The sequence below is a fragment of the Bubalus kerabau genome, chromosome 15 (genome assembly GCF_029407905.1).
Source record: "Bubalus kerabau isolate K-KA32 ecotype Philippines breed swamp buffalo chromosome 15, PCC_UOA_SB_1v2, whole genome shotgun sequence".
Lineage (NCBI taxonomy): Eukaryota > Metazoa > Chordata > Mammalia > Artiodactyla > Bovidae > Bubalus > Bubalus kerabau.
The window spans coordinates 54,692,368-54,719,758 of record NC_073638.1 but is presented as its reverse complement, the minus strand read 5'-3'; the positions used below and the strand labels follow the sequence as shown (position 1 = coordinate 54,719,758).

The 27,391-nt window shown below is 40.1% G+C and overlaps 1 protein-coding gene across 1 annotated transcript in view; it reads right to left on the bottom strand.

The window, feature by feature from the left end:
* The window catches only part of RNF169 (ring finger protein 169), an 89,906-nt gene extending 62,740 nt beyond the window's left edge, over positions 1–27,166 (bottom strand). The window contains exon 1 of the mRNA XM_055549089.1: positions 26,643–27,166. Coding sequence (XP_055405064.1) covers positions 26,643–27,144 — 502 coding nt within the window. The 5' untranslated portion in view covers positions 27,145–27,166. The remainder of the gene's footprint in view (positions 1–26,642) is intronic.
* Between the last annotated feature and the right edge of the window lie 225 nt (positions 27,167–27,391).

The following is a 27,391-nucleotide window of genomic DNA, read 5'->3' as shown; positions in this document are numbered from 1 at the left end:
CTGCAAAAGACAGTGTCAAAAGAATGAGAAGAAAAGCCACAGACTTGAAGAAAACATTTGCAACAGATGTATGTGATATGAGACTGTTATCCAAAATAAACAAAGAACATCAAAACTTAATCGAAAACAACCTGATTTTTTTTAATGGGCAAAGACCTTAACAGACACCTCATCAAAGAAGATTTAATGTAAAGAAGACGTAGCAAACAAGCAAATTGGCAAAAAACAAAAAACAAAAAAAAAACACCCAACATCATATGTCATTGCTGCTGCTGCTGCTAAGTCGCTTCAGTTGTGTCCGACTCTGTGCAACCCCATAGACGGCAGCCCACCAGGCTCCGCCGTCCCTGGGATTCTCCAGGCAAGAACACTGGAATGGGTTGCCATTTCCTCCTCCAACGCATGAAAGTGAAAAGTGAAAGTGAAATCGCTCAGTCGTGTCCAACTCTTAGCGACCCCATGGACTGCAGCCTACCAGGCTCCTCCGTCCATGGGATTTTCCAGGCAAGAGTACTGGAATAGGTTGCCATTGCCTTCTCCATCATATGTCATTAGGGAATTACAAATTAAAACAAGATGCTGCTACACAATGCTATGCCTCAGCAGCTAAAGAATCCACCTGCAATGCAGGAGACACAGGAGATGCAGGTTCAGTCCCTGGGTCAGGACAATTCCCTGGGTCAGGAAGATCTCCTGGAGGAGGGCATGGCAACCCACTCCAGTATTCTTGCCTGCAGAATCCCTTGGACTGAGGAGCATGATGGACACAGTCCAAAGGGTCACAAAGAGTCTAAGTGCACACACACACACTACATCCCTAATTAAAAGCGCTAAAATCCAAATCTCTGACAATACCAAATGTAGGTGAGGATGTGCAGCAACAAGAATTCTCATTATTGCTGGTAGGAATGCAAAATGATAGAGCCACTTTGGAAGGCAATCTGGCAATTTCTTACAAAACTAAACATACTTTTACCGTGTGTGTGTGTTTGTGTGTGTGGGTAGGTTACTTCAGTCGTGTCCAACTCTTTGTGACCCTATGGACTTATAGCCCATCTGGCTCCTCAGCCCATGGAATTCTCCAAGCAAGAATACTGGACTGGGTTGCAATACAATCCAGCAATTGCACTCCTTGATATTTACCTAAATGAGTTAAAAACTTACATCCACACAAAAACCTGTGGATAACTGTTGATAGTACTTTTGGTCATAATTACCAAAACTTGGAAGCAACCAAAATATCCTTCAGTAGGTAAATGGATAAATAAACTGAGGTACATACTGTGAAATTATTAATAATCAAAGAAAACTCAGCTAAAATTAGAGTAGGAACAGGCCTGTAGGGCGAGTGCTCATGCCCCTCTGTATCTGTCAGTTACTCCAAATAGGAAGGGCTATACACCTCTATCTGTGACAGAAAGGTGTTGCTTACTTTACTATCTAGCAAGAAGAAAACTTCTTTCCACCCAAATCAACACTACCAATCAGACACGCAGCAGCTCAACTGATGAGAAGCCTCCATATTTTGTACTCCCAGCTTCCTCCATGGACTCTGGCTATTACAGCCCTTCCCAACATCCCTCTTTTCCCTGTAAAAGCAAATTCCCCTTTCTTGTTCTCTGGATTTGCCTCCAGTCTGCCACAATTTGCATATCTTGAATTTCAATTTTTCTGGCTATTCCCAAATAAACTCACTTTCGCTGGTAAAATAACTGTCTATTATATTTGAAAGCTGATAATCCAGACAATGGAATATTATTCAATGCTAAAAAAAAAAAAAATGAACTTTAGACACTCATGAAAGAAATTAGAGATGACCCTAACAGATGGAAGGATATACCAGGTTTTTGGATTGGAAGACTCAATATTCTCAAAATGAATATACTACCAAAGGCAATTTACAGATTCAGTGCAATCCCTATCAAATTACCAATGGCATTTTTTCACAGAATTAGAACAAAAAATTCTAAAATTTATATGGAAACACAAAAGACCCCAAATAATCCAAGCAATCCTGAGAAATAAAAACGAAGCTGGAGGAATCTGACTCCCTGACCTCAGACTATACTACAAAGCTACAGTAATCAAAACGGTCTGGTACAGGTGCAAAAACAGAAATACAGATCAACAGAACAGGACAGAAAGCCCAGATACAAACTCACACACCCAACTAATCTATGACAAAGAAGGTAAGACTATACAATGGAGAAAAGAGTCCCTTCAGTAAGTAGTGCTGGGAAAACTGGAAAGCTCTGTGTTTAAAAAAAAATATGAAATTAGAACACTAACACCATATAAAAAATAAACTCAAAATGTACTAAAGACCTAAATATAAGGCTGGACACTATAAAACTCAGAGGAAAATACAGACAGAACGCTCTTTGACATAAATCACAGCAGTATCTTTTTTGATCCACTTCCTTGAGTAAGTTAAACTAAGGAATTTGAGTGATTTATGAGGTGTTACTGTAAGTCCATCCTTGGTAACAAAGCTACCATTCTGGTGAGCGATAGTGATAATGGGGGTAGCTACGTATGTGTGCAGGCAGGGATCATATGGAATATCTCTGTACGTTCCTCTCACTTTTGCTGTAAAACTAAAACTGCTCTAAGAAATAAATTTGAGGGCAGGGGAAGCACAGCAACAAGATGTCAAAAGAACCAGAAAAGGCAACATCACCATCCTTAATCCAGAGGAATTAGTCCCAAAGCCCACCAATCCCTCCACCAGAACCTACTGGGATTTTCCAAGTGTTTCAGTAGCACAGAAACAACCATTCACCCTTCCTTCATCTCACAGAAAAGAAATACTAGAAACTATTTCAGGTGTCACTGAATGTTGAGTATCTTAGTATTTATAAATGAATCCAGTGGTGGAAATACTTTCTTAATGCCTGTCCTCTGACAACTACAGTTGACCCTGGAACAACACACGCTTGAACTGCACAGGTCCACTTATACGCAGATTTTTTTTTTTTTTTCCAATAAATACCTACTACAGAATCATATGATGTGAGGTTGAATCCAAGGCTGGCTGAATCTACTTATCCATCATAAAGCTACATACAGATTTTCAACTGTGCAAAGGGGTTGGTGCCTCTAATCCTCGCATAGTTCAAGGGTCAACTGCACCATGCATAAAAGGAAGAGAAACTCGTAAGGCTATAATACCCTAAGAATGACAAGCACCCATGGTCAATGACCAAAGCTGAGTACTGACTGCATTCAGTCTACTGTGAACTGTAGGAGCAGCTGTACTTCCTTGATGGTCCTTCCTGAAAAGGATCTTCTCTAGGGTGGTGTGACTGGTTATTAATAAAGGCAAACAAACAAAACAAATTAGAAGACTGGTATCTTGCTAATTGTACCAAACCCTCAGGAATAAAGTGTCATTGTCAAAGCATCCACACTCAATACAAAATCAGAAGAAGAACCTCTCTGAACTATACTCAGAAGACACTACCCCAATAACTCTCAAATCCAAAGATACCTATGCTTGAGTTTTCATCCCTGTAGGTTCAATTTCTTATCAATGCAGCAAAATGAAAAAGAATAAAAAGAACTCTAAAGAGTCCCAAAATCTAGATCCTAATCTGGACACTCCCACTTAACTAGTTATTTGTCCTTGGGCAAATAAAAAAATCTCTTTGCTAATTTCCATCTCTATCTCCACCACCAGCATCATTCTGATGACTGGCAATTATGTAGTATTTTCACTATGCCAGGTCCATTTCTAAGCACTCTATGTATTTTTAACTCATCTAATCTTCATAATGACCCAATGGGGAGAGGGCTATTATCCCCATTCTACAGACAGAGAAACTGAGGCACAGAGCATATAATTTGCCCAAAGCCTCACTGCTGTAAGTGAAAGAGCTATGATTTAAACTCAGGCAATCTAGCTCCAGAATCAGTGATTTTATTCATTATTTTTCATTACCTCTTTAATATTAAAAAAAAAAGAAAATGGGGAAAAAAAAGCTGAACAATCCTATATAACAATGGGCAAAAGGACATGTACAGGCGGTAGATGTTTTTTTTACAGAAAAAAATAAATTCAGATGACATATTAAAACATGCTCAATTTCATTCATCTTAAGATATTAAAAACTTTTAATTATTACTTATTTATTTTATTATGCATTTTTGGCTGCACTGGGTCTTGGTTGCTGCATGTGGGGCTACTCTCCAGTTGCTATGTGTGGACTTCTCATTCTGGTAGCTTCTCCTTTTGCAGAGCACTGGCTCTGAGGGACTCGAGCTTCAGTAGTTGCAGTGCACCAGCTCAGTAGCTGCAGCACGTGGGCTCTAGAGTGTGTGGGCTTCAGTAGTTGCAGCGCATAGGTTTAGCTGCCCCAGGGCACATGGAATCTTCCTAGACAAGGAATCAAACCCAAGACCCCTGCATTGGCAGGTGGATTCTTAACCACCAGGGAAGTCCTATTAAAAACTTTTGAAACAAAATACTTTTATGTATTAGATTCACAAATATAAAAAAATTTGATAAAGACCAGAGTTAGCATGGGTATTCATTATCTTAATGATAATACATATGTACAAAGATACAGAACAAGAATATTCCCTGCAGATCAATCACAATACTACAGAGTGGAGACAACCTAATGTCCTTCAATTTCAGACTAAGATATTCAGATAATTAACTGAATTAGTTATCAGTGCCTGGCATACAATGGATCCTTTTCTGTACTGTCTGGTTTTATTCCTGGTCTGGTCTCTTGGTTTACATGGTAATTTTTTTAGAATCCCATCTACTGTGCAATGAAAAACTATAAAGGCTGTGGATGATATTATACTCCTATAAAAGATTCACCATGTTCTGTGACTGGCAGTCAGACTCAGAGTAGATCACTTCACAATCCAATCAGGACACGAGCTGATTCAAGGTTGGCTGCAGGCTTTGTAAAGCTTGAAAACATCTATCCTAGTTGGTAGCCCTCCCAGTCTAGGGTATTTACCAAGCCTGCCTTCCTTGGAGGGTCCTGAACTCTTTTCTCCTCAACAGTGAAGAAATGCTGAGACCGCTTTGCTTTTCATTAGCCTTCTGTGGAGCTTTTTAGCCTTTTACCCTGCACCAAGACTTTGCCCCAACAGAAAAAAAGCAGGTGGAGAGGCTGTGGAGGTGGGGAGATGCACCCCCTTCTCTCTGGGATCTTGGCCTCTCAAGTTCTGGTTAACTTGGCAGCCCTGAACTATAATTTTTGTATCCCTAGCCCCATGAAGAAAGCTCTGCTGGATTTTTTGCTTCTTAATAGCAATACTCTCCCTTTGCCAAGAATCCACAAAAGTCTGAAGTCCTGGCTGCCCTGGCAACTTACCAATGCCTTCATATAGATCTTTTTTTTTTTTTTTTAAGTCAGGCTTTTCTAGTTATTCTCAGCAGGAGTTTTGGTCTGTGACAGTCTGCTCCATCATAGCCAGAAGCAAAATCCACATTCTTCATAAGCAGTGGAGAAGACAAGGTTTTCATCATGAAACCACAAACCATTACTAAAGAGGGAATAAACAATGAGGGAGAAGACAAAAGGAGAGAATATTCTTTCGAGAAAGTCAAGAAAGGAATCCAAAAAAGGTAGGAATACATGTGGGCAAGTACTAGAGAAACTTAAAATCTTACAAGGGAACAAAAAAACATATGTGAGTGAAACTACTACAGAATGTCCAAGAGTTATAAAACTGAACAGCTAAGTGCTGCATGAGGCAGAGGTGCACAAGAGCAAAAAAAGGCAATGCATCAAAATCCATCTTCTACAACAAAGTCTATGCAAGTGCAGAGGTGCACAGGAAACAAGAGGCCATTATCCATATTAATCTCAAGGTTACCTGCTTATACTACCCACCAAACTTCTGAATTACCCTCAATAAGGAGAAGCATTCCATTTAGAAGTAGGAAGGTGGAAACAAGGGGAGTGAACCACAAACATGTTCTAAAACAAAACTAAAGTGCTTTCCATTTTATCTGTATTTTCAGTTTACCCCATATAGCTCTCCATAAGTACAGATGACAGCCAAGTGGCAACTGTCTTAAACTAATGCAACTGCTTATTTACCTACTTGCCCAAGACAGTAACAATTTACAGTAGGCAATATGAAGAGTGTTTACCTGGAAAGAAGAGGAAGTACAGACAGAAAGAATTAAAAGCTAATAAAATGTTCATGCCAGATTTTAAGGCTGCTTACCTAAGTACCATAATTAACACTACAGATCACTACTCTAATAACTTAAAGCCATGTTTGAAAACTATCCTTGGCAAAGAATTAATAAAATCAAAGGTCACTACTCACATACCAAGAAGTTAAAAGATGTTTATAATTTTTGACCTAATAATTTCATTTTGTCAACAAAGGTCCATCTAGTCAAGGCAATGGCACCCCACTCCAGTACTCTTGCCTGGAAAATCCCATGGACGGAGCAGCCTAGTAGGCTCCAGTCCATGGGGTTGCTAAGAGTCGGGAACGACTAAGCAACTTCACTTTGACTTTTCACTTTCATGCATTGGAGAAGGAAATGGCAACCTGCTCCAGTGTTCTTGCCTGGAGAATCCCAGGGACAGTGGAGCCTGATGGGCTGCTGTCTATGGGGTCGCACAAAGTCGGACATGACTGAAGCGACTTAGCAGCAGCAGCAGCAAAGGCTATGGTTTTTCCAGTAGTCATGTATGGATTTGAGAGTTGGACTATAAGGAAAGCTGAGTGCAGAAGAATTGATGCTTTTGAACTGTGGTGTTGGAGAAGACTCTTGAGAGTCCCTTGGACTGCAAGGAGATCCAACCAGTCCATCCTAAAGGAGACCAGTCCTGGGTGTTCATTGGAAGGACTGATGCTGAAGCTGAAACTCCAGTACTTTGGCCACCTGATGCGAAGAGCTGCCTCATTGGCAAAGACCTTGATGCTGGGAAAAGATTGAGGGCAGGAGGAGAAGGGGACGACAGAGGATGAGATGGCTGGATGGCATCACAGACTCAATGGACTTGGGTTTGGGTAGACTCCGGGAGTTGGTGATGGACAGGGAGGCCTGGCATGCTGTGGTTCATGGGGTTGCAAAGAGTCGGACATGACTGAGCAACTGAACTGAACCAAATAATTTCTAGGAATCTAAGAAAATAATCTAAAGTGTAGAAAAACTTTACATAAGAAGATTTTCATTGTAACATTGTTCACAATTGCAAAACAAAGACTGATTATAACCTAAATATCGAATACTGAGGGACTGACTAGGCTAATTATGCAAGTCACTAGACTAAGTTTTGCCTTATAGTTTCAAACAAGAACATTAAATATGGAAACAGCAATAACAAATGGAAAAGAAACAGTAATATAATTATAGAAGTCACAAAGAGAAGAAAATGTTAGTGATAACATATCAAGTTATCACATGTAAGTGTGTAAGAATAATGGAAACCATAATCAGAGATCAGGGAAGTTAAAAACGGAAGTGAGCAGTGAGGAAGAGGGAGGTGCCATAGGAAGAGAAAAAACACCAAAAAAAGGCACAAGACTCTTTCCCCAAAGCACTTATTAATAGAGCTTATTAGCTAAGACAAAGTCATAAAAAGTTGTAAGAGATTTAAATAATTATAGAGACAATGACAGGTGCAGAGTCACAAAATGGAACAACTGCCAAACGCATCTTACAAGAAAACGCTGCAATAGACATCAGTAGGAGCAAGAAAACAAACCCTGGGAAGGAGAGGCAAGGCTTTGGGAAGGCGGAATGCAGCTGAGTCTAACTGGTAAAACTTAGGTAAGTTAGAAGACGGAGGAAGAGCAATTCAAGGCCAAGAGCAGGCATGACCAAGAGTGTGATAACACTACTGAACTGCACACTTAAAAGGTAAAGATGGCAAGTTTCAAGTTACGTGTTAATTAACACATTTTTATTTTTTTTAAGCATGAAAGCTGGATAGTAAATAAATATGTTCTACTCGAGCAGAAAGTTTATGTAGGAGAGTGGTATAGGCCAGAAAGGGTAGGTTGAGGCCAAATTAGGTTAAGAAATCTAAACTCATCCTGTCAACAACAAGGACCATACTACCATATTTACTATTATGAATATAGTAAAACTATTAATAAACAATAAAACCTCAGTTATCCAGCATGCTTCGGGAACACAATGTTCCTTAAGTTTATGGGGTAACAATGCCAAATTTGGGCAGTTACAATACACAGTTACAGCACTTTACCATCCACACATGTCTGCCTGGTAATTTCCATAAGTAGAAAGATCCCAGGCTGTGGAGACCAACCAGACTCCACACTTATCAATGTGCACTCAGCACAATACAACTTGTCTAGCCCTCAGTTTTCCCAGTCCTCAAGTAAATTGTTATAAATGATTAAATGACATGATTTAAAGTAATGCTTTGTACAATGTTGGATATATAACTGATAATTATTAAATGTTAGATACTTCCTTAAAAGGAAAAATTCCACTTAATCTTTTCAGGGATAGCAATTTCTCAGAATTGTAGGAAAGCAGACCAAAACAGCTGCTCAATTCTACCATTGCAGCATGAAAGCAGTCATAGGCAATATAAACAAGTATGGCTGTATTACAATAAAAACTTACAAAATAAGCAGGAGGCTGGATCTGGCCTGCTGAATGTAATTTCCTAACCCTGGTGCTACAGATACAATGTTGTGTCCCCCACAAAATTCAAACATTGAAACCAAATCCCCAACATGATGGTGTTCGTTGATAAGGTCTTGGAAAAGTGAATAGGTCGTGAAGGCCAAAAGCTCTCATGAAAGGTTAGGGTGCTTGTAAAAGAGACCCTAGTGAGCTCCTCTGCCCCTTCTACCAAGTGAGGACACAGCAAGAAGACAGGAGGCAGGCCCTCATGAGACACTGAGTCTACCAGTCTTGATTTTTGACTTGCCATACTCTAGGACTAAGAAATAAATTTTTGTTGTTTATAAGCCACCTAGTCCATGGTATTCTGTGGTCACAACCCACACAGATTAACGAATCTGGATTACAGAAAGACAAAGAGAGTAGAATTTGCAAAAGCAGGTATTAAGTAACAGTAGAGTCAAAGTGTGAAGAATAGAGTCAAAGTGTAAAATTCCTTGTTGAATCCAGCAATGGCCCAAACAATAACGCAGAGCAAGGCAGCCCACACCGGATCAGCACAGTCAAAGCATGAGGCACACAATAAAAGAGATCACAGAAGCAAATGTAGGTATAGGAATGCTGCAGAGACGAAGGTCCTGCAGACCAAGGCAGGTCAAGACCATGTGGCTGTCTCCATCACTATATCGACAACCACCCTGATAAAAATGCCTTTGGGCTTAATTTCTGCTCTTAGAGTGTAGAATGTGGAACCATATCAACCTGCATTCAAATCTACTACCCACTGGATTTGTATCTACCAGTATTTATCCTTGTGAAGCCTGTTTCTTCATCCATAAAATGGGAGTAATACCTACCTAACAGTAATACCTACCTTATCATCTAATCTTCCAGTACTTTCTTGTTATGTTAAATGGTAGCCTAACTGACCTGTCTCTAAGACTTTTTCTATCTATCTCCAATACTGCTTTCCTAGTTCTTTACAGAGATCTGACCCTATCATCCTCCTACTTAATAACTTTCATTGGCTTCCCTCTGCCTCCAAGATTTATAAACAAGACCAAGACTGTCACTCCAGCCACATTTCCACAACACCTCAATACTTTCCCCTTCCCAGTCTTCACACAATCACTGTTCCCAGATATGCCAGACCCAGTCTCTCTCTGACTGTACATATGCCACTTTCTCTTCCCACAGTGTTTTTCCTCTTTTTCACTATAATTAGGTCAAAGCCCTGTTTATTGATCTCTCTTCTGCAGGCCCTCACAACATTCTGCACTTAACTCGGTATTGGTGGGATTTATTATCTGTGTTATAATTACTGTGTTATAATTACTGATTCCTCAAACTAGGAGATTTTCTTGAACCCATGGGGATGATCTCTAGGTATAGTACATATAAAACAGCGACTTAAAATTTTTGTTGTTGAATGAACCAGTGATAAAGTGCTTTAATACCAGGACCACTTTGTATGAAGTTCTTTTAAAGAATTTGTCTGAAAGAAGATCAATTTGTAAAGTTTTTCTTTATAATGAAGGCAAAGGTAAACTTTTGAGCCTGCGTCTCGTATGTCTCCTGCTTTGGCAGGTGGATTCTTTACCACTAGTGCGACCTGGGAAGCCCGGGTAAACTTCAGTAAAGTCAAATTCAACTTCAAATTAACAGAGTCCAGTCTTCTGAGGTTTTACCATAATAGTTTTACAGAAACAAACACTAGACGAAACACAAGAGAAATGGCAAAACATCAGTAAAGGGAAAATAGTTCCACTGCTATTTAGAAAAATAAAAACCAAAACTGGATAAAAGTTGTCTTCAGGCTGAAAAATTTAATTGTACACACCTCTGATGAGGAAGGCTGGCTTAATAGCAGTTCGTGGAAAAAAAAAAAAAAAAAAAGAAGTTCTATTGCCTACAATTTCAGGATAAGCAAGGCCAATGCAACTTTTGGCAGTATTAATAAGAATTTAGCATCCTGGAGCTTTCCTGGTGGCTCAGCGGTAAAGATTCTGTCTGCCAACGCAGGAGACACGGGTTTGATCCTTGGTCTGTGAAGATCCCACATGTTGCAGAGCAACTAAGCCCGCACGCCACAACTACTGAACCTGTGCTCTAGAGCTCAGGCACCGCGACTACTGAGCCCATGTGCCACAACTACTGAAGCCCTCAAGCCTAGAGCCCGTGTTCCACGAGAGAAGCCACGGCAATGAGAAGCCCGGGCACCACAACTAGAGAGCAGCCTCCACCTGCCCCAACTAGAGAAAAGCTCATGCAGCAACGAAGACCAAAAACAGCCAAAAATATAATAAGTAAAATTATTTTTAAAATAAAAAATAGAACCAGTTGTTATATGCTTTTTTTAAAAAAAGAATTTAGCATCCAGATGGAGAAACAGTAAACCCCACTACATTTTTTCTTTTGCACTGGTCACGCATTATTTAAAGCATGAGGGTCAATTCTGAGTGGCATATTTAAAGATGAGCAGAAGGGTAAAGGAATCATGACATATAATCAAAAATATTTTTAAAGGATTTTTTAAGGACTTTTTAATGTATTAAACATTTACTGAGTATCTAACACAGTCTAGGTACCATGTTAAGTGCCGAATACACAAAGACATAGTCCCTGACCGCAAAGAGTTCAGTGTAATCCCAGAGACAGACACACAAACAAGGAACTGAAATCCAGTGACATGACCAATACACATACTTGCAAGGCACAAAGGAAGGTAATCAACTCCTCTATGAGAAAGAATTCAGAGTACGTGTTTCACCTGAGTATAACCTGACAGAAGGATAAGAGGGAAGAATACTCAAGGCAGACAAAAGGTCAAAAAGGTTTCAAAAACCATTCTATATTACAAGAACTCTAAGTAGTGAAAGTGAAGTCGCTCAGTCGTGTCGGACTCTTTGCGACCCCATGGACTGTACCCCACCAGGCTCCTCTGTCCATGGGATTCTCCAGGCAAGAATACTGGAGTGGGTTGCCATTTTCTTCTCCAGGGGATCTTCCCAACCCAGGGATCAAACCCAGGTCTCCCACATTGCAGGCAGACACTTTAACCTCTGAGCCACCAGGGAAGACAAGTAATGTAGTATGACCAGAAATTTGGGAAAGGAAGATAGAAGACCAGAGAGATGAATTTGAGAAATTTAACCTAAAAATTTAGATGGAAACAATCCTGGTCTTTAAATATCTGAATACAGAAACTAAAGAAGAATCTCTTGATTCACTGGAAACTTAACTTTCAAACACTGGAGAGTAATGAGTACAGAGTCACTAGTTTGGGAGAAATATCCCTATACATGTATAAGGTCTATCTTCCCCTGGTATTCTAGATCTCATCCCTAATTACTAATGATAGCGAACATCATTCCAGATGTTTTATTGGTCTTTCAGTTTCCCTTTTTTGTGAAATGTCTATTCAAACTCCCTCACCATTTTTCTAATGAGGTGTCTGTCATAATGATTTTTAGTTCTTCATATATTTTGGACATAATCTTTGGTTAGTTATTACATTGGAAATATCTTCTTCCATGCTGTGGTTCATCTCCCTACTTTATCTTTTATCATACAAAGTTTTTATTTTAATATGACCAAATTATTAATCTTTTCCTATATTCTGCATTTCTTATCTGTATAAAGAATTTTTCTTATCCCATTATAGATACTCTTAGTATTTTCTAAGTTTTATAGCTTGACCTTTTGCTATCCATTTGCTATTAACTTTTTGTGTATGGTGTGAAGTAAAGATTTTTTCTTATTCTCTATAAGCTAACCATCCCCAACTGGAAATACCTTTGCCCCACTGATTTGTAATGCCACCTGTCATATATCAAATTCAAATATATGAGGGCATATTACTGGACTCTTCGATTACTTTTTTGGGCCTGTTAACTATTTAACCCTAGTTTTTAGTGTTCCTGGCCACTAATCATTTGTATTGACAAATTCCACTAAAAAAATTAAAATTAAAAAAAAATCCCACCTATTCCAAGTGTTCTAGCTTTTACAATTAATAAATGAACAATAAATACTATCAAATGCTCTACTAAGCATCTACTGAGATGATCATATGGTTTTACTCTTAATTTATCAACATGGTAAACTACATTAGAGTCTTAATACTAAGCTGAACTCTCATTCCCAGAATACTACTACTTGATTGTGATTGTGATTGATACAAAAAAATTAGACTACTAGACTAGTGCAGATTTCACTTGGACTGGCCTCTATTATTCCTTTCTATATTGTCTTTGTGTGATTTTGATATCACACTGTAAAAGCCCCCGAAATGAGTCTAGAAACATTTTTTATTCTTTGGAATGGTCTGTACAAGGATTATCCATCTGTCTATATCTGAATAACCTGTAAAACCATCTGTGCCTTGTTTTCCTTTAATAGAATCTTTTCCTGATTTTTACTATAAAAATCTCAAATATTAGAGAGACCAGTACAATGAGCCCCAACATATTCATCACCCAGCTTCAACAGCCAATCCACTGTCAATCTTATTTCATCTATTTCCCTAATCTTGCTTGTCCTCTCTCCCCTTGAATGAATTATTTTGAAGAAATCCCAGACACCATATCATCTAACTTCTAAACTTAGCATCTCTTAAAAATAATGACTCTTTAAAATATGTAACCAGAAAACTGTCACATTAAAAATCGGGTAACTTTTAATACCAACATCCAGTCAGTATTCGAAATCCAACAAATATTTTTATAGTTTTTCAAATAAGAATCCAAATTAGTCCACACACTTAAATTGGTGACATCTTTTAATCTGCAGGTTTTCCTTTTTTTATTTTTGGCTGCACTGGGTTTTCGTTGGTGCACTTGGGGTTTCTCTAGTTGCGATGAGCAGGAGCTACTCTGTTGCTGCAGTGTGTGGGTTTTTCATTGTGGTGGCTTCTGTTGCAAAACATGGGTTTTAAAAAATCCTGATATTCACAGTCATATTTCCTGCTTCATTTCTAATATTATTTATGCTTTCTTGCTTTTTTCCTTGATCAATCTTGCCTGAGATTTGTCTATAATTCAGAACCTATATTAATATTTTCAGTGAATTAGATTTGGGGTTTATTAATCCTCTTCAGCAGTACATGAACCGTGAACTTCCAGGTGTTCAAGTTGGTTTTAGAAAAGGCAGAGGAACCAGAGATCAAATTGCCAACATCTGCTGGATCATTGAAAAAGCAAGAGAGTTCCAGAAAAACATCTATTTCTGCTTTATTGACTATGCCAAAGCCTTTGTGTGGATCACAATAAACTGTGGAAAATTCTTCAAGAGATGGGCATACCAGACCATCTGACCCGCCTCTTGAGAAATCTATATGCAGGTCAGGAAGCAACAGTTAGAACTGGACGTGGAACAACAGACTGGTTCCAAATAAGAAAAGGAGTACGTCAAGGCTGTATATTGTCACCCTGCTTATTTAACTTCTATGCAGAGTACATCATGAGAAACGCTGGGCTGGAAGAAGCACAAGCTGGAATCAAGACTGCCGGAAGAAATATCAATAACCTCAGATATGTAGATGACACCACCCTTATGGCAGAAAGTGAAGAGGAACTCAAAAGCCTCTTGATAAAAGTGAAAGAGGAGAGTGAAAAAGTTGGCTTAAAGCTCAACACTCAGAAAACGAAGATCATGGCATCTGGTCCCATCACTTCATGGGAGATATATGGGGAAACAGTGGAAACAGTGTCCAACTGTATTTTGGGGGGCTCCAAAATCACTGCAGATGGTGACTGCAGCCATGAAATTAAAAGATGCTTACTCCTTGGAAGGAAAGTTATGACCAACCTAGATAGCATATTCAAAAGCAGACACATTACTTTGCAAACAAAGGTCCGTCTAGTCAAGGCTATGGTTTTTCCAGTGGTCATGTATGGATGTGAGAGTTGGACTGTGAAGAAAGCTGAGCACTGGAGAATTGATGCTTTTGAACTGCGGTGTTGGAGAAGACTCTTGAGAGTCCCTTGGACTGCAAGGAGATCCAGCCAGTCCATCCTAAAGGAGATCAGCCCCGGGGTTTCTTTGGAAGGAATGATGCTAAAGCTGAAACTCCAGTACTTTGGTCACCTCATGTGAAGACTTGACTCATTGGAAAAGACTCTGATGCTGGGAAGGATTGGGGGCAGGAGGAGAAGGGGACGACAGAGGATGAGATGGCTGGATGACATCACCGACTCAATGGACGTGAGTTTGAGTGAACTCCGGGAGTCGGTGATGGGCAGGGAGGCCTGGCATGCTGCGATTCATGGGGTCGCAAAGAGTCGGACAGACCTGAGTAACTAAACTGAATCCTCTTCAAAAAAGCAAGAGATTCCAAAAAAAAAATCTACTTCTGCTTTATTGACTATGCCAAAGCCTTTGACTATGTGGATTACAACAAACTTTGCAAAATTCTTCAAGAGATGGGAATACCAGACCACCCAACCTGCCTCCTGAGAGATCTGTATGTAGGTCAAGAAGCAACAGTTAGAACTGGACATGGAACAACAGACTGGTTCCAAATCAGGAAAGGAGTTGTCAAGGCTGTATACTGTCACCCTGCTTATTTAACCTATATGCAGAGTACATCATGAGAAATGCTGGATTGGATGAAGCACAAGCTGGAATCAAGATGGCTGGGAGAAATATCAATAACCTCAGATATGCAGATGACACCACCCTTATGGCAGAAAGCGAAGAAGAACTAAAGAGCCTCTTGATGAAAGTGAAAGAGGAGAGTGAAAAGTTGGCTTAAAACTCAACATTCAAAAAACTAAGATCATGGCATCCGGTCCCATCACTTCATGGCAGATAGATGGGAAAACAATGGAAACAGTGACAGACTTTATTTGGGGGGCTCCAAAATCACTGTAGATGGTGACTGCAGCCATGAAATTAAAAGATGCTTGCTACTTAAGAAGAAAAGTTATGACCAACCTAGACAGCATATTAAAAAGCAGAGACTTTACTTTGCCAACAAAGGTCTGTCTAGTCAAAGCTATGAATTTTCCAGTCGTCATGTATGGATGTGAGAGCTGGACTATAAAGAAAGCTGAGCACCGAAGAATTTGCTTTTGAACTGTGGTGTTAGAGAAGACTCTTGAGAGAGCCTTGGATTGCAAGGAGATCCAACCAGTCCATCCTAAAGGAAATCAGTTGTGAATATTCATTGGAAGGTCTGATGTTGAAGCTGAAACTCCAATACTTCCGCCACCTGATGCGAAGAGCGGACTCATTTGAAAAGACTCTGATGCTGGGAAAGATTCAAGGCAGGAGGAGAAGGGGATGACAGAGGATGAGATGGTTGGATGGCATCAGCGACTCAATGGACATGAGTTTGAGTCAACTCCGGGAATTGGTGATGGACAGGAAGGCCTGGGATGCTGCAGTCCATAGGGTTGCAAAGAGTCAGACACGACTGAGGGACTGAACTGAATCCTCTTCACTGTTTTCTACTCTATTAATTTCTATTCTTATCTTTATTCTTTCCTATCTTCTACTTTCTTTGGGTTTAATCTGTTACTTTTCTAGCTTCTTCAGTTGGCCACTTAACTAATTATCAGCTTTTCTTCTATTCAAAAACCTTTCAGATTCTAGGACATCAATTTTTTCATATTAATATTGCTGAAATTGGGATATTTCTTACGATTAGCCTTACAATCACTGTCAGCAAACAGTGATGGTGCCACTGTCACTGCTTATATATGTACTAACATCAAGAGTAAGCTTACAAAAGTAGTAGTTACTTGGTAGTTATCTCTGGTTGCATGACTAGACTTGTAATTTCTCAATGTTAGTCAACAAACCTTTACAGACCATGTGAGAAAGAACTATGAGTCTCACCTGAAAACCTTCTCTTGATACCTTCTGGCCAGTTCAAGAAAACATCAGAATCAAGACTGGATGGGTGTCAGCAGTTTGAAGAAAATGCTGGGGATCGCTTAAGAAATGTTCTTCACCAATGCTTTCAATAAGCAATACTATATAGGAAAACACAAACCTCTATGACTCCACCTGAGAGTGATTTAGAAAAATCAGACTGTGAATGTGAAGTCACAGGAATATTCTAATTCATTACTTCACTTCCTTTTATAAATATGTGTATGAGTGATATGCTAAATCTATTTCTAAGTAAACCTAAGAGTTCTTTCAGCAAGTATAAAGTTTCAAAGTCTAAGTGATAGAAAAGCACTGTATTTGGAAAGCAACAGTCTATCTCATGATGATGACATCTTAAGATTTAATGAAATATGATATAGGCACTTAAATTTTATCCCAGACCAGGGACAGAACCCATGTTACCCTGCATTCTCAGGCAGATTCTTATCCACTGTACCATCAGGGAGGTCCAATCCATACATTTTCAGTTTATTTTTGCTTTTAATTTTTAAACAAGTTAGGAGGTCAGGGGAATCAGTCATATCAATATTTGTCATTAGTTTCTAATTTTATTGTATTGGGGTCAGAAAACATGGATTATGTATGAAGCTATGGTATTTGATGAAATTTTTTGTGCCTAGTTACATAAATATTTTAATTTGATTAAAGAGAATGTAGTCTCTAATTTGGGAAGTGTACGGTTCTATATATGTATAGTAGATCAAGTTATACATTGTATTTCTTTTAGTGGTTATGCTTAAATTTTTAATATGCATTTGACTGAAAGCCTAAAGTTAATCAATATCTCTATCCTTCTCCTGAACTATATATAACTCTTTAATGCTGACCACGTTCCCTCCCAGCTTATACTTTATCATCTGGTATTTTAGTTCCACTTTAGTTTTAGCTCCCACAAATCAACCATAATTATTTTTGTTTTATACAGTCTATGCTTACCTAACCAATTTCTTTGTTCATCATGATGTCTTATATCCTGTTCTCTCCTCTAAGTTACATTTCTTTCTTCAGAAGCACGTACTTTCACATAATAGTTGTTTCAGAAACAGTACGGTAAAGTCTCCGTATTTTTGTTCATCTGAAAATACTTTTATTTTGATTTCACTCTTGAATGATAACTCAGCTGAGTATGAAATTCAGATCTCTCTCAGTACTTGGAAGATATTAGTCAGTCTTCTGGTTTCTCTTATAAAGCGACATCTGCTCTCAGTCTGATTCTTGGTCCTCTGTCTTTCCTTTTTGGTTGCTTTTTAAAGAGTCTCTGGTGTTCTGCAGTTTCATTGCAATGTATTTAGTTGTGGGGTTTGCTTGTTTAATCCTTGCGAAGCTCTCATGAATGAGATGGCTGGATGGTATCACCGACTCAATGGACATGGGTTTGGGTGAACTCCAGGAGTTGGTGTTGGACAGGGAGGCCTGGCATGCTGTGGTTCATGAGGTCGCAAAGAGTCGAACACGACTAAGCGACTGAACTGAACTGAGGTTCTCATGAACCTTAAACTTAAAAATTCTCTTTTACTAATTCCAAAAAAATTTCATCTAATTTCATGTCTCCCTCATTTTATTTTTCTCCTTCTGAAATTGCTATTAGATGTTAGGTCTTCTTGTTCAGTTTTCCATTTCCCTACCTCTTTCATATTTTCCTTCATCTTACTATTCTGCATTCTCAGGATTTCCTCATACCCAACTCCCAGCTTGGAGAAGGCAATGGCACCCCACTCCAGTACTCTTGCCTCGAAAATCCCATGGGGTAGCGAAGAGTCGCACACAACTGAACGACTTCACTTTCACTTTTCACTTTCATGCACTGGAGAAGGAAATGGCAACCCACTCCAGTGTTCTTGCCTGGAGAATCCCAGGGATGGGGGAGCCTGGTGGGCTGCCGTCTATGAGGTCGCACAGAGTCGGACACAACTGAAGTGACTTAGCAGCAGCAGCAGCAGCAACACCCAGCTTACTATTTTCTCTTCATCTGTGTAAACAATTGTTTATTTGTTGTTGTTCAGTCACTAAGTCATGTCTGATTCTTTGCAACCCGTGGACTCCAGCACACCAGGTTTTCCTGTCCTTCACTATCTCCCAGAGTTTGCTCAGATTCATGTCCATTGAGTTGGTGATGCTATCTATACATCTTATCCCTCTGCCATACTCTTCTCCTTTTGTCTTCAATCTCTCCAAGCATCAGGGTCTTTCTGAATGAGTCAGCTCTTTGCATCAGGTGGCCAAAGTATTGGAGCTTCAGCATCAATCCTTTCAATGAATATTCAGGGTTGATTTATTTTTTTAACCTGATTGTATTTTTTTATTATGTTTAATTCTTTTCAAAGATATGTTTCATGTCTTATTCATTTATTGGGCTGTCAATTTTTAATGTCTTTTGTCACTTAAAATAGGCTAATTTAAATTACCTTTCAAACTGCTATTCTACTATTCCAGTTCTTAGAGCTATAATCCTGCTTGTTTTATCTACTTATTCTCATTTGTGATAGAAAATGGGTTTCTTGTGTGTCACTTTTAATTATAAATTTATCTTCTGCTGGGTTTATTTCTTCTGTGAGAATTCCTTGTGGCCCAGGATATGGGAGTACCCCTTCAAGTCTTTCCTTTCTCCAGATGATCCAGGGCTATCACTAGCTTGAAGCTAGCTTTTATATTAATTTCTCAGCATGGAGATACCTGAACCGTATAATATAAACTCAGGTCCCAAATATGAACAAGGCATAGGTCTTGTACTTCAATTCCTCAGAGAAGCTTTTTTCCATTTTCTCTTTGAATAGAGTCCAGGCAAACCAAGACAAGATTTCTAATTAACAATATTTGTGTCAGTGGGAAGATTTTTCTTTATCTCACCTTTCACCTAGGATGCAGCACATCAAGAATTCCAGCTTGATGAAAAAGTCTTGGTTTTGGTTCCTTTTTCCACACAGTTAAAACTCAATTACTAGGAATGGCAAAACCAATAGAATATTGTAAAGTAAAAAAAAAAAAAAAAAAGCCAGAAATAACCCTTCACTCCATTGCTTCATCTTTGTCCAGGGCAACACAGCATGAGCTCAAGGGCTTAATGAAGTTCTGGGTTTTAGTTCCTTTTTTTTTTTTTTTTTGAACGTAGATATCTTTCTGTCTTTTCTGCAAACTCAAAATGCATTTAATTTAAAAGAACTGTTGCTTATCACCCAGCTTTTCTGGATACCTGTAGCAACAGTCTTTAGCTAATCTCAGTGACTCATCTTGCTAAAAGAAATTCGGGATCTCCAATCCATTTGCTACATTATTCCCTATAGGAGTGATCTCTCTAAAATGCAAAGATGTGCTCCTCTTTCAAACTCTTCCTAGCATGGCATTCAGACTCCACTATTATCCAGTAACTGCTTATTTCTGCAATTCTGCCTCCCTCCACTCTCCCACACATACTCTATGCTCAAAAACTATCCATATTTGCAATCCCTACAACTCTCCTTTTGTTTCATACTATGCTTTTTTTATTAGGGCTTCCCTAGTGGCTCAGAGAGAAGGCAATGGCAACCCACTCCAGTACTCTTGCCTGGAAAATCCCATGGGCGGAGGAGCCTGGTAGGCTGCAGTCCATGGGGTCCCTAAAAGTCGGACACAACTGAGCAACTTCTTTCACTTTTCACTTTCAGGCATTGGAGAACGAAATGGCAACCCACTCCAGTGTTCTTGCCTGGAGAATCCCAGGGACGGGGGAGCCTGGTGGGCTGCCATCTGTGGGGTCGCACAGAGTCGGACACGACTGACGCGACTCAGCAGCAGCAGCAGTGGCTCAGATGGTAAAGCTCTGCCTGCAGTGTGGGAGACTGGGTTCGATCCCTGGGTTGAGGAGATCCCCTGGAGACGGAAAAGGCAAGCCATTCCAGTACTCTTACCTGGAAAATCCCATGGAAGGAGGAGCCTGGTAGGCTACAGTCCACGTGGTCACAGTCGGGGGACTTCAATGCTTTTAAATGTACTGATTTCCCTCACTTTTATCCTGCCTTCATCCACCTACTGAATACTCATGGTCAAGTGTCTGCCTTTCACTGAAGCCACTGCTGACCCATCCAAGCTAGGTTCTTTTTTGTGAAAAGAGCTAACATTTGTTGAGCTCTTTATATGTTAATAACTCACTGAAATAACTCAGTTAGTCTTAACAACAACCTTACGATTTTGTTACCATTACTATCTCCATTTTCAAAATGCGGAAACCAAGGTACAGAGAAGTTAAGCAAGTGCCCAAAGACAAACAGCTATAAATGGCAGACCTGGAATCGGAACAGTGTCTCCAGATCCTGCTCCATTAACTTGCCCTATTAACATATACTATACTGCCTTCTACAGTTATATCTTGCATTACAGTTACTGCATTTATTACCCCACATTCCAGTTGCATGCTTATATATCAATCTTAACTACACTGACCTTAAGAGGCAGAATTATGTTTTATATCTATTTGCAGCCTCAGTGCCTAGTACACAGAAGACCCTCACCTGAAATCATTACAAAATTAGTGAATAACTGAAGGAAACATCTCCAGAGTCACTTCTTTAGTCTAGCCCTTATTCATCTGTCTGAACTACTAAAATAGTCCCCTAACTCCCTTCCTCCAATTTCTATTCACATTTCCTCCACACTCCAACCAACACTGTCTTTCTAAAGCATGTTATGACAATGTCATGCCATTACTTAAATATTTTCAAGGGCTCCACACTGTCTATAGGATAAAGTCCCAAATTCCTTCAGCATGACATACCATGACCTTCATGAACCAACTTCTGTAGTTTCTTCTCTCCTCCTTCCCCACTGCAGCCCCACATTCCATCTATATTTAACTTCTTGTCATCTCTGAATATGCCAAGTGCCTTCATGCCTTTGCACATGCAGGTTCTTCTGCCAGGAATGGACATCCTCTCCTCCTTCACCTGGTGAATTCCTACACTTTTTCCAATACACAGCACAAATGCCTTCCTCAAGTTTCCTCAAAAGATTGTCAGTTACCCCACTGCTCTACTCTCCCTGGCATTATGCATTTATTATTATCAAATAATAATACCACTTGGTATTGGGTGTGCTGCCCCAACCAGACTCTAGTCTTAAAGGACATGAACCATGTCTTATTCATCTTTTTTACTGTATTATCTTACACAAGTGTGTGCCCTAAATGCTCACTAAATTAGAGAAATGAAATTTGGCAATTTTTTCCTACATCCTACACTAAAGCAAACTCAAATACAAATGAATTCAAAGCAGTCAGGTCTTCTAAGATTAAATAGAAGTTAGAAAGTGGAAATACGAATGAAAAACAAATACCACCTAAATTCCTGCTCCTCAATCTTGAAGCCTATAGCATGGAGCTATTCTGTCAATGGTGATTAAGGCTTAGTTTACAAGGCAATCTCATCCTGAGTTTTAAAAAACACAAAGAATATATTTCCATATTAGTAAGACACATAAGGACACTCAAATTCTGGAATATGTGTTAGTATGGATAAAAAGTTGAGTCATTTTATATATTTTAAGACAAATCCCTTCAGACAAGGGAAATTCCTGTCCTTTTACACTACAGTCACATGATTTCATTATTCACTAGTCCTAAATGCAATTTAGGTTGCACACATAGCAAACACTGTCTGCCAACTGAGTAATAAACCAGAACTACTTGCTTTTCACAGAAAGAAGAAATTTTTTAAATGTATAAATGTTAACCCTAAGTGAACAGGGAGGTTGGATGGGATAAAGGGAAGGAATAAATGGGGCACTATTCAATTTTTATTTATTCAATTTATGAAATGCATTTTAACACTACAAAGAGAAAAAAAAATTAAACTCTCAATCTGAAAGATTCATCAGCTTTTGTCTGCATTTTCTCTTCAATTACTACCCATGGCAAAAAGAAAAACAGCTGTCCTAAAAGATCTTGGTTTCAAGTACAAAGGCAGCATAATTTAGAATGATCATCCTTGATCTCAAATCAAAAGACTAAATAAATTCTTAAAATTATTATCAACAAGGTGTAAATGTTCTTATAGTTGCAAATCTACCTATGTACCATGTGGTAAATTTTCTTTTTTAAAAAATATCAATGGCTCAGGGACCCCTGCTGGTGGTCTAGAGGTTAAGAATCTACCTTGCAATGCAGGGGACACAGGTTTGATCCCTGGTTGGGCAACTAAGATCCCACATGCCACAGAGCAGCTTAGCCCGAGTACCAGCACTACTGAGTCCAAGTGATCCAGAGCCCACATGCCACAACTAAGATCCAATGCCCAAATACATAAACAAACATTAAAAACAAAATCAATGGAGCAGGACTGTTTCTATATTTAGAATATAAGTTCTAAGAGGAAAGGATTTCTGAATATTTCCTTCACTGATGTCACCCAAGGCTCTAAGAACACTGTCTGGCACAGAGCAGACACTCATTACATATTTGCTGACTACTGCTCAAGATGGTCCAAATACTTTATATGTCAAGACAAACAATGAGCTGCAGATCCTCAAAGAACACAAAGTTCAAGTCTAGGTTCATCTTGAAATGATCATTGACTTAGCCCTCAACACACAGGGCTGCACAAATCAACTGATATGGTATCCAAAAGCAAATTGACAATGTATATAAGAATAAAGTAAAATATTTTATACAGAAGTTCTTAAGGTTCTGAACTGTAAAGACTGCCAAAAAGCTGACAAACAAATATATCACCAGCACAACCAAAATTTTCAACACACACAAACTCTTGCACTTTTTTTCAGAAAAAAATTCAATTTGATTCAATTCCAAAAGAGCCACAGGGCTTCAAGAAATTTAAAAAAAAAAAAAAAAAAACAAACACCTAAGAATTTCACTTAAATGCCAGTGACTTTACTACAAAATTTCATTTCCAGTTTTACAAAGCAGGATTGCCCTTCCTTTTATCAACAGACCTAATTATGCCAAAAGAATACTGCTAAGCAATATACTTCAGAATATACTGAAGTATAACAAGATTGCTAATTCTGTTGTTTCCCACTCAAAAAAGTGTAATGTAAATATTTATGAAGCTGGTGTTTTTTACTTTTTTAATTAAAAGCTATCATGAGACATCCCTAGTAGTACAGTGGATAAGAATCCGCCTGACAATGCAGGGGACACAGGTTCTACCCCTGGCCCAGGAATATTCCACATGCCACAGGGCAACTAAATTCCTGTGTTACAACTACTGAGCCTGAGCGCCACAATTACTGAAGTCTGAGTGTCTAGACCCTGTGCTCTGCAACAAGAGAAGCCACCACAATGAGAATCCCCCGAACCAAACCAAGAGTGGTCCCTGCTTGATGCAGTACGAGAAAGCCCACTCACAACAACAAAGATCCAAGGCAACTAAAAATAAATAAATAAAATAAAAGCCATCATGAATATTTAACTGTGAGTTAGGTTATGTTTTAGCCCTTATGTAAAGTTTAGCCTTTCAGCCCTTGTTATCTGCTGCTGCTGCTGCTGCTGCTGCTAAGTCGCTTCAGTTGTGTGCGACTCTGTGCGACCCCACAGACGGCAGCCCACCAGGCTCCCCCATCCCTGGGATTCTCCAGGCAAGAATACTGGAGTGGGTTGCCATTTCCTTCTCCAATGCATGAAAGTGAAAAGTGAAAGTGAAGTCGCTCAGTTGTATTGGACTCTTCACGACCCCATGGACTGCAGCCTACCAGGCTCCTCCATCCACGGGATTTTCCAGGCAAGAGTACTGGAGTGGGGTGCCATTGCCTTTTCTACTAACCTACAATGACCTGGTCAGTCTGTTCTGGGCTTCAGTTCTCTCTTCTGTAGAATGAGGGACCTGGGTTAAAACAACAATTCTTAATCTTTTTCTCTGCAACCCTTTGAGAATCTGATGAAAGCTACAGGTGAACTCTTCATAAAACTGTACACAAACATTGTATAACAATTTTATAAACAACAATTTATAATGGCAAAACACTGGAAACAGTCTAAATATCCCCCAGTGGATGATTAAGTAAATTATGTTACATCCACTCAATGAAAGTCTTTGTAACTATAAGTAGAAAGAAAAAAACCTTCTATGTACTGATATGAAAAGATATCCATCATGTATTGTTATATGAAAAAAAAAGCAAGTTACAGAACAGTAGTTATAATACATAACCTTTTGTGTAAAAAGATGAAAAAATAAACATATTTGAATTTCCATGTATAAGCATAAAGAAACTGGAAGAATAAACATGAATCGGAAAATGAAGAAAGGGATAAGAGGAACCTTTTCATTGTATACTTTCTTTTATTTTTGTTTGAATTATGTGAATTGTCTATTAAAGTCTTAAATTTTAATATATTGCAAGTAAACTCAAGAGATCTAGACAACCTGCTAAAGCTAGATTATTATTCCCAAACTCTGTTCAGCAATATTCTTCTATAATGTTTTGACTTAACAAGTATATAATTATATACACTCAATTATCCAACAATAAGAACATTTAAGGAAAAATATTTTTCATGATGGTCCTCATACAAACATACAAAGTAATTGGTGGACACTCAGTGGCTCAAAAGAGCCTAATTTGGGATCTCATTTTCTATCATTTTTCTTAATCACTGATACACAAATTTCTTCAAGGAAAAAGTTCGCACCAATTATCAAGTCATATGTTCAGTTATGGTTCAAATCTCAGACCTGTTATTTCATAAGGAAGCCCAGGTTTTGGAAACAAATTTCTTTTTTACTTGACCATATAAATCTATAATACGAGTAGGAAGACCAGAGAAATATTCTCTTATTTTTTTTACCATAATCTCAGAATTTGAGGCAAATTAAACAGCATTCGAGATCATCACACGCATTCACAAATTGGACGATGTTTGGGAAGTCCTTCATCTTATCTGAGCAGCAATCAGATGGAACTGGGTTTTCATCCTTGGGCAAGTTACTCAACCTCTCTTGGCCTCAGTTCCAGGTGTAAAATGGCAATAAAAGTACCTCATAAGGATGTTATTAAGCTTAAAAGGAATAGGAAGGTACATAGAAAGTAAGACATAGAAAATGAAAGGTATCCTAGGACAGTGGCAGGTGTCGGACTGCTTGAATCAAAACAGACTGCATTCTGGAACCTGTAGTTTTTAGGGACTGCACTTTCATATGCAAGCAATGCCTCTTTTTCCCTACTGAAAATAACACATGGCAGAATTCCCGACCCAAAAGATGCAAATATCTGGCTTTTCCTAATTATGTTTCTTGAAAAATCTCTTCCTAGGTAAGCTTTTATCAAAGAACTCTAGCTGTTGTGTTGACTGGATATGTCTGAGTCCTAAGTTATAACATAATTTTGTTTTGTGTTTTCTACAGGGCACTTTCTATGTCAAGCTCAGCACCAGACTGGCAGGCTGCTGGGGGGTGGGGAGGGGAGGCAAAGCCGTCGAAGGCAACAACAGTCCTTCAACAGACCTGTAACTGGCAGGAAAATAGTAGGAAACTTACACTGCCATGGAGACAGAAGCAGCCGCCGCCAACCAATCTCGACTTTCAAAACTTTTAAACCCCATGCGTCTCTTTTTTTGCAGAGCACTACTGGAGCTTATTATTAGTATTATTATAAATATAAATAGCAATTACTTATTACTTCTCTACATGCCAAGCTCTTGCTAAGCATATGTTTTTCAAGATTCTGTGAAAATTGCACATATGAGCTCATACTCTCAACCCACTCTACCCTCAAGTCTGAAAAGCTCTCTTCACATCCTCAAAATCAATCTGCCCCCTAAACTTCGTATACTCCACATCTCTCACAGACCCACTCAGGCCCAGGAGTCACATCCTCACAAGCCCACGCTCTTCACCCAACATTAAACGAAGCACTTCTCGGAACCTCCACAGCCCCTGCGAAGTTTGGTACCCTCCTCCACTCACCAATTCCAATCTGGCCCTAACTTGTTCCAAGAAATGCTATGACTCCCTCCAAACTTCTGACTCCAAACCCATCGTGCCTGTACTTCATTCCGAAGTTCAAAATTCAGAAACACAAACTGACTCTGGGCAGAGCCCGGTTCCAACCCCACGAGAACTCTTTACACCCGCTCGAGCAGGGCCTGGGACCCTCCACCCTCTAAGCAGGCCAGGCCGGGGCGCGGCGGCCTCGCTCCGGACCCCAACGGGAGGAGGGAAAGCTCCACCTGGCTCCGCGGGCGCGGCGCGCGACTCCTGCTCCGGCCTGGGCCCCGCGGCGGCCGCGCCCCCGTCCCGACGCGGGCGGCAGCGCTCCGGTGGGCCGCGGCGGGCGCGCTCGCCCAGCACCTCCGCGTTGGCCTGCCAGTCGTCGCGGGCCCGACGGCGGGCCCAGCCAGCTCCGCGGGCGCGGCAGCGCGGGCAACACGGGCCCGCCGCGTCGGCAGCGCGTTGGGCGCAGCCTCGGCACAGCGAGTGGCCGCACGGCAGGGCCGCCGCCTCCCCTGGGGTCTCTAGGCACCCGGCGCAGTCCGACTCCTCCGGCCGCGGCGGTGACGGCGGCTGCAGCAACGGTGGCGGCAACACCAGCAGCGCGGGGCCAGCGGCCGGGCCCGGGGTCCCCGTTTTGGCTGCCGCCATCTCGTCACAGCGGCCCCGCCGACCCCGCCGACTCAGAGCTGCCGCCGCCGCCGCGGAAGAAGCCCGAGTACTCGGACCTGCCGCCGCCATCTTGTTTCCCGTTTGTAGGGAGAGTCCGTTGCGAGGGAGAAGAGTAGAGGGCGGGGCAGTGGGCGGTGGGCAGCGCTGTATACATATTCATGAGGGGCGGGGCCCCGGACGTGTTCTCCCCGGGTCGGGTTGGCGGGAGGTGAAACCTCATTAATATTCATTAGTTATCCTTTATCTGTCTTGTCCTCGGCCTTGCTTTTTCAGTCTTTGCCACTTCCTCTTAGATGAGCCAAATCATGTTGAGAAC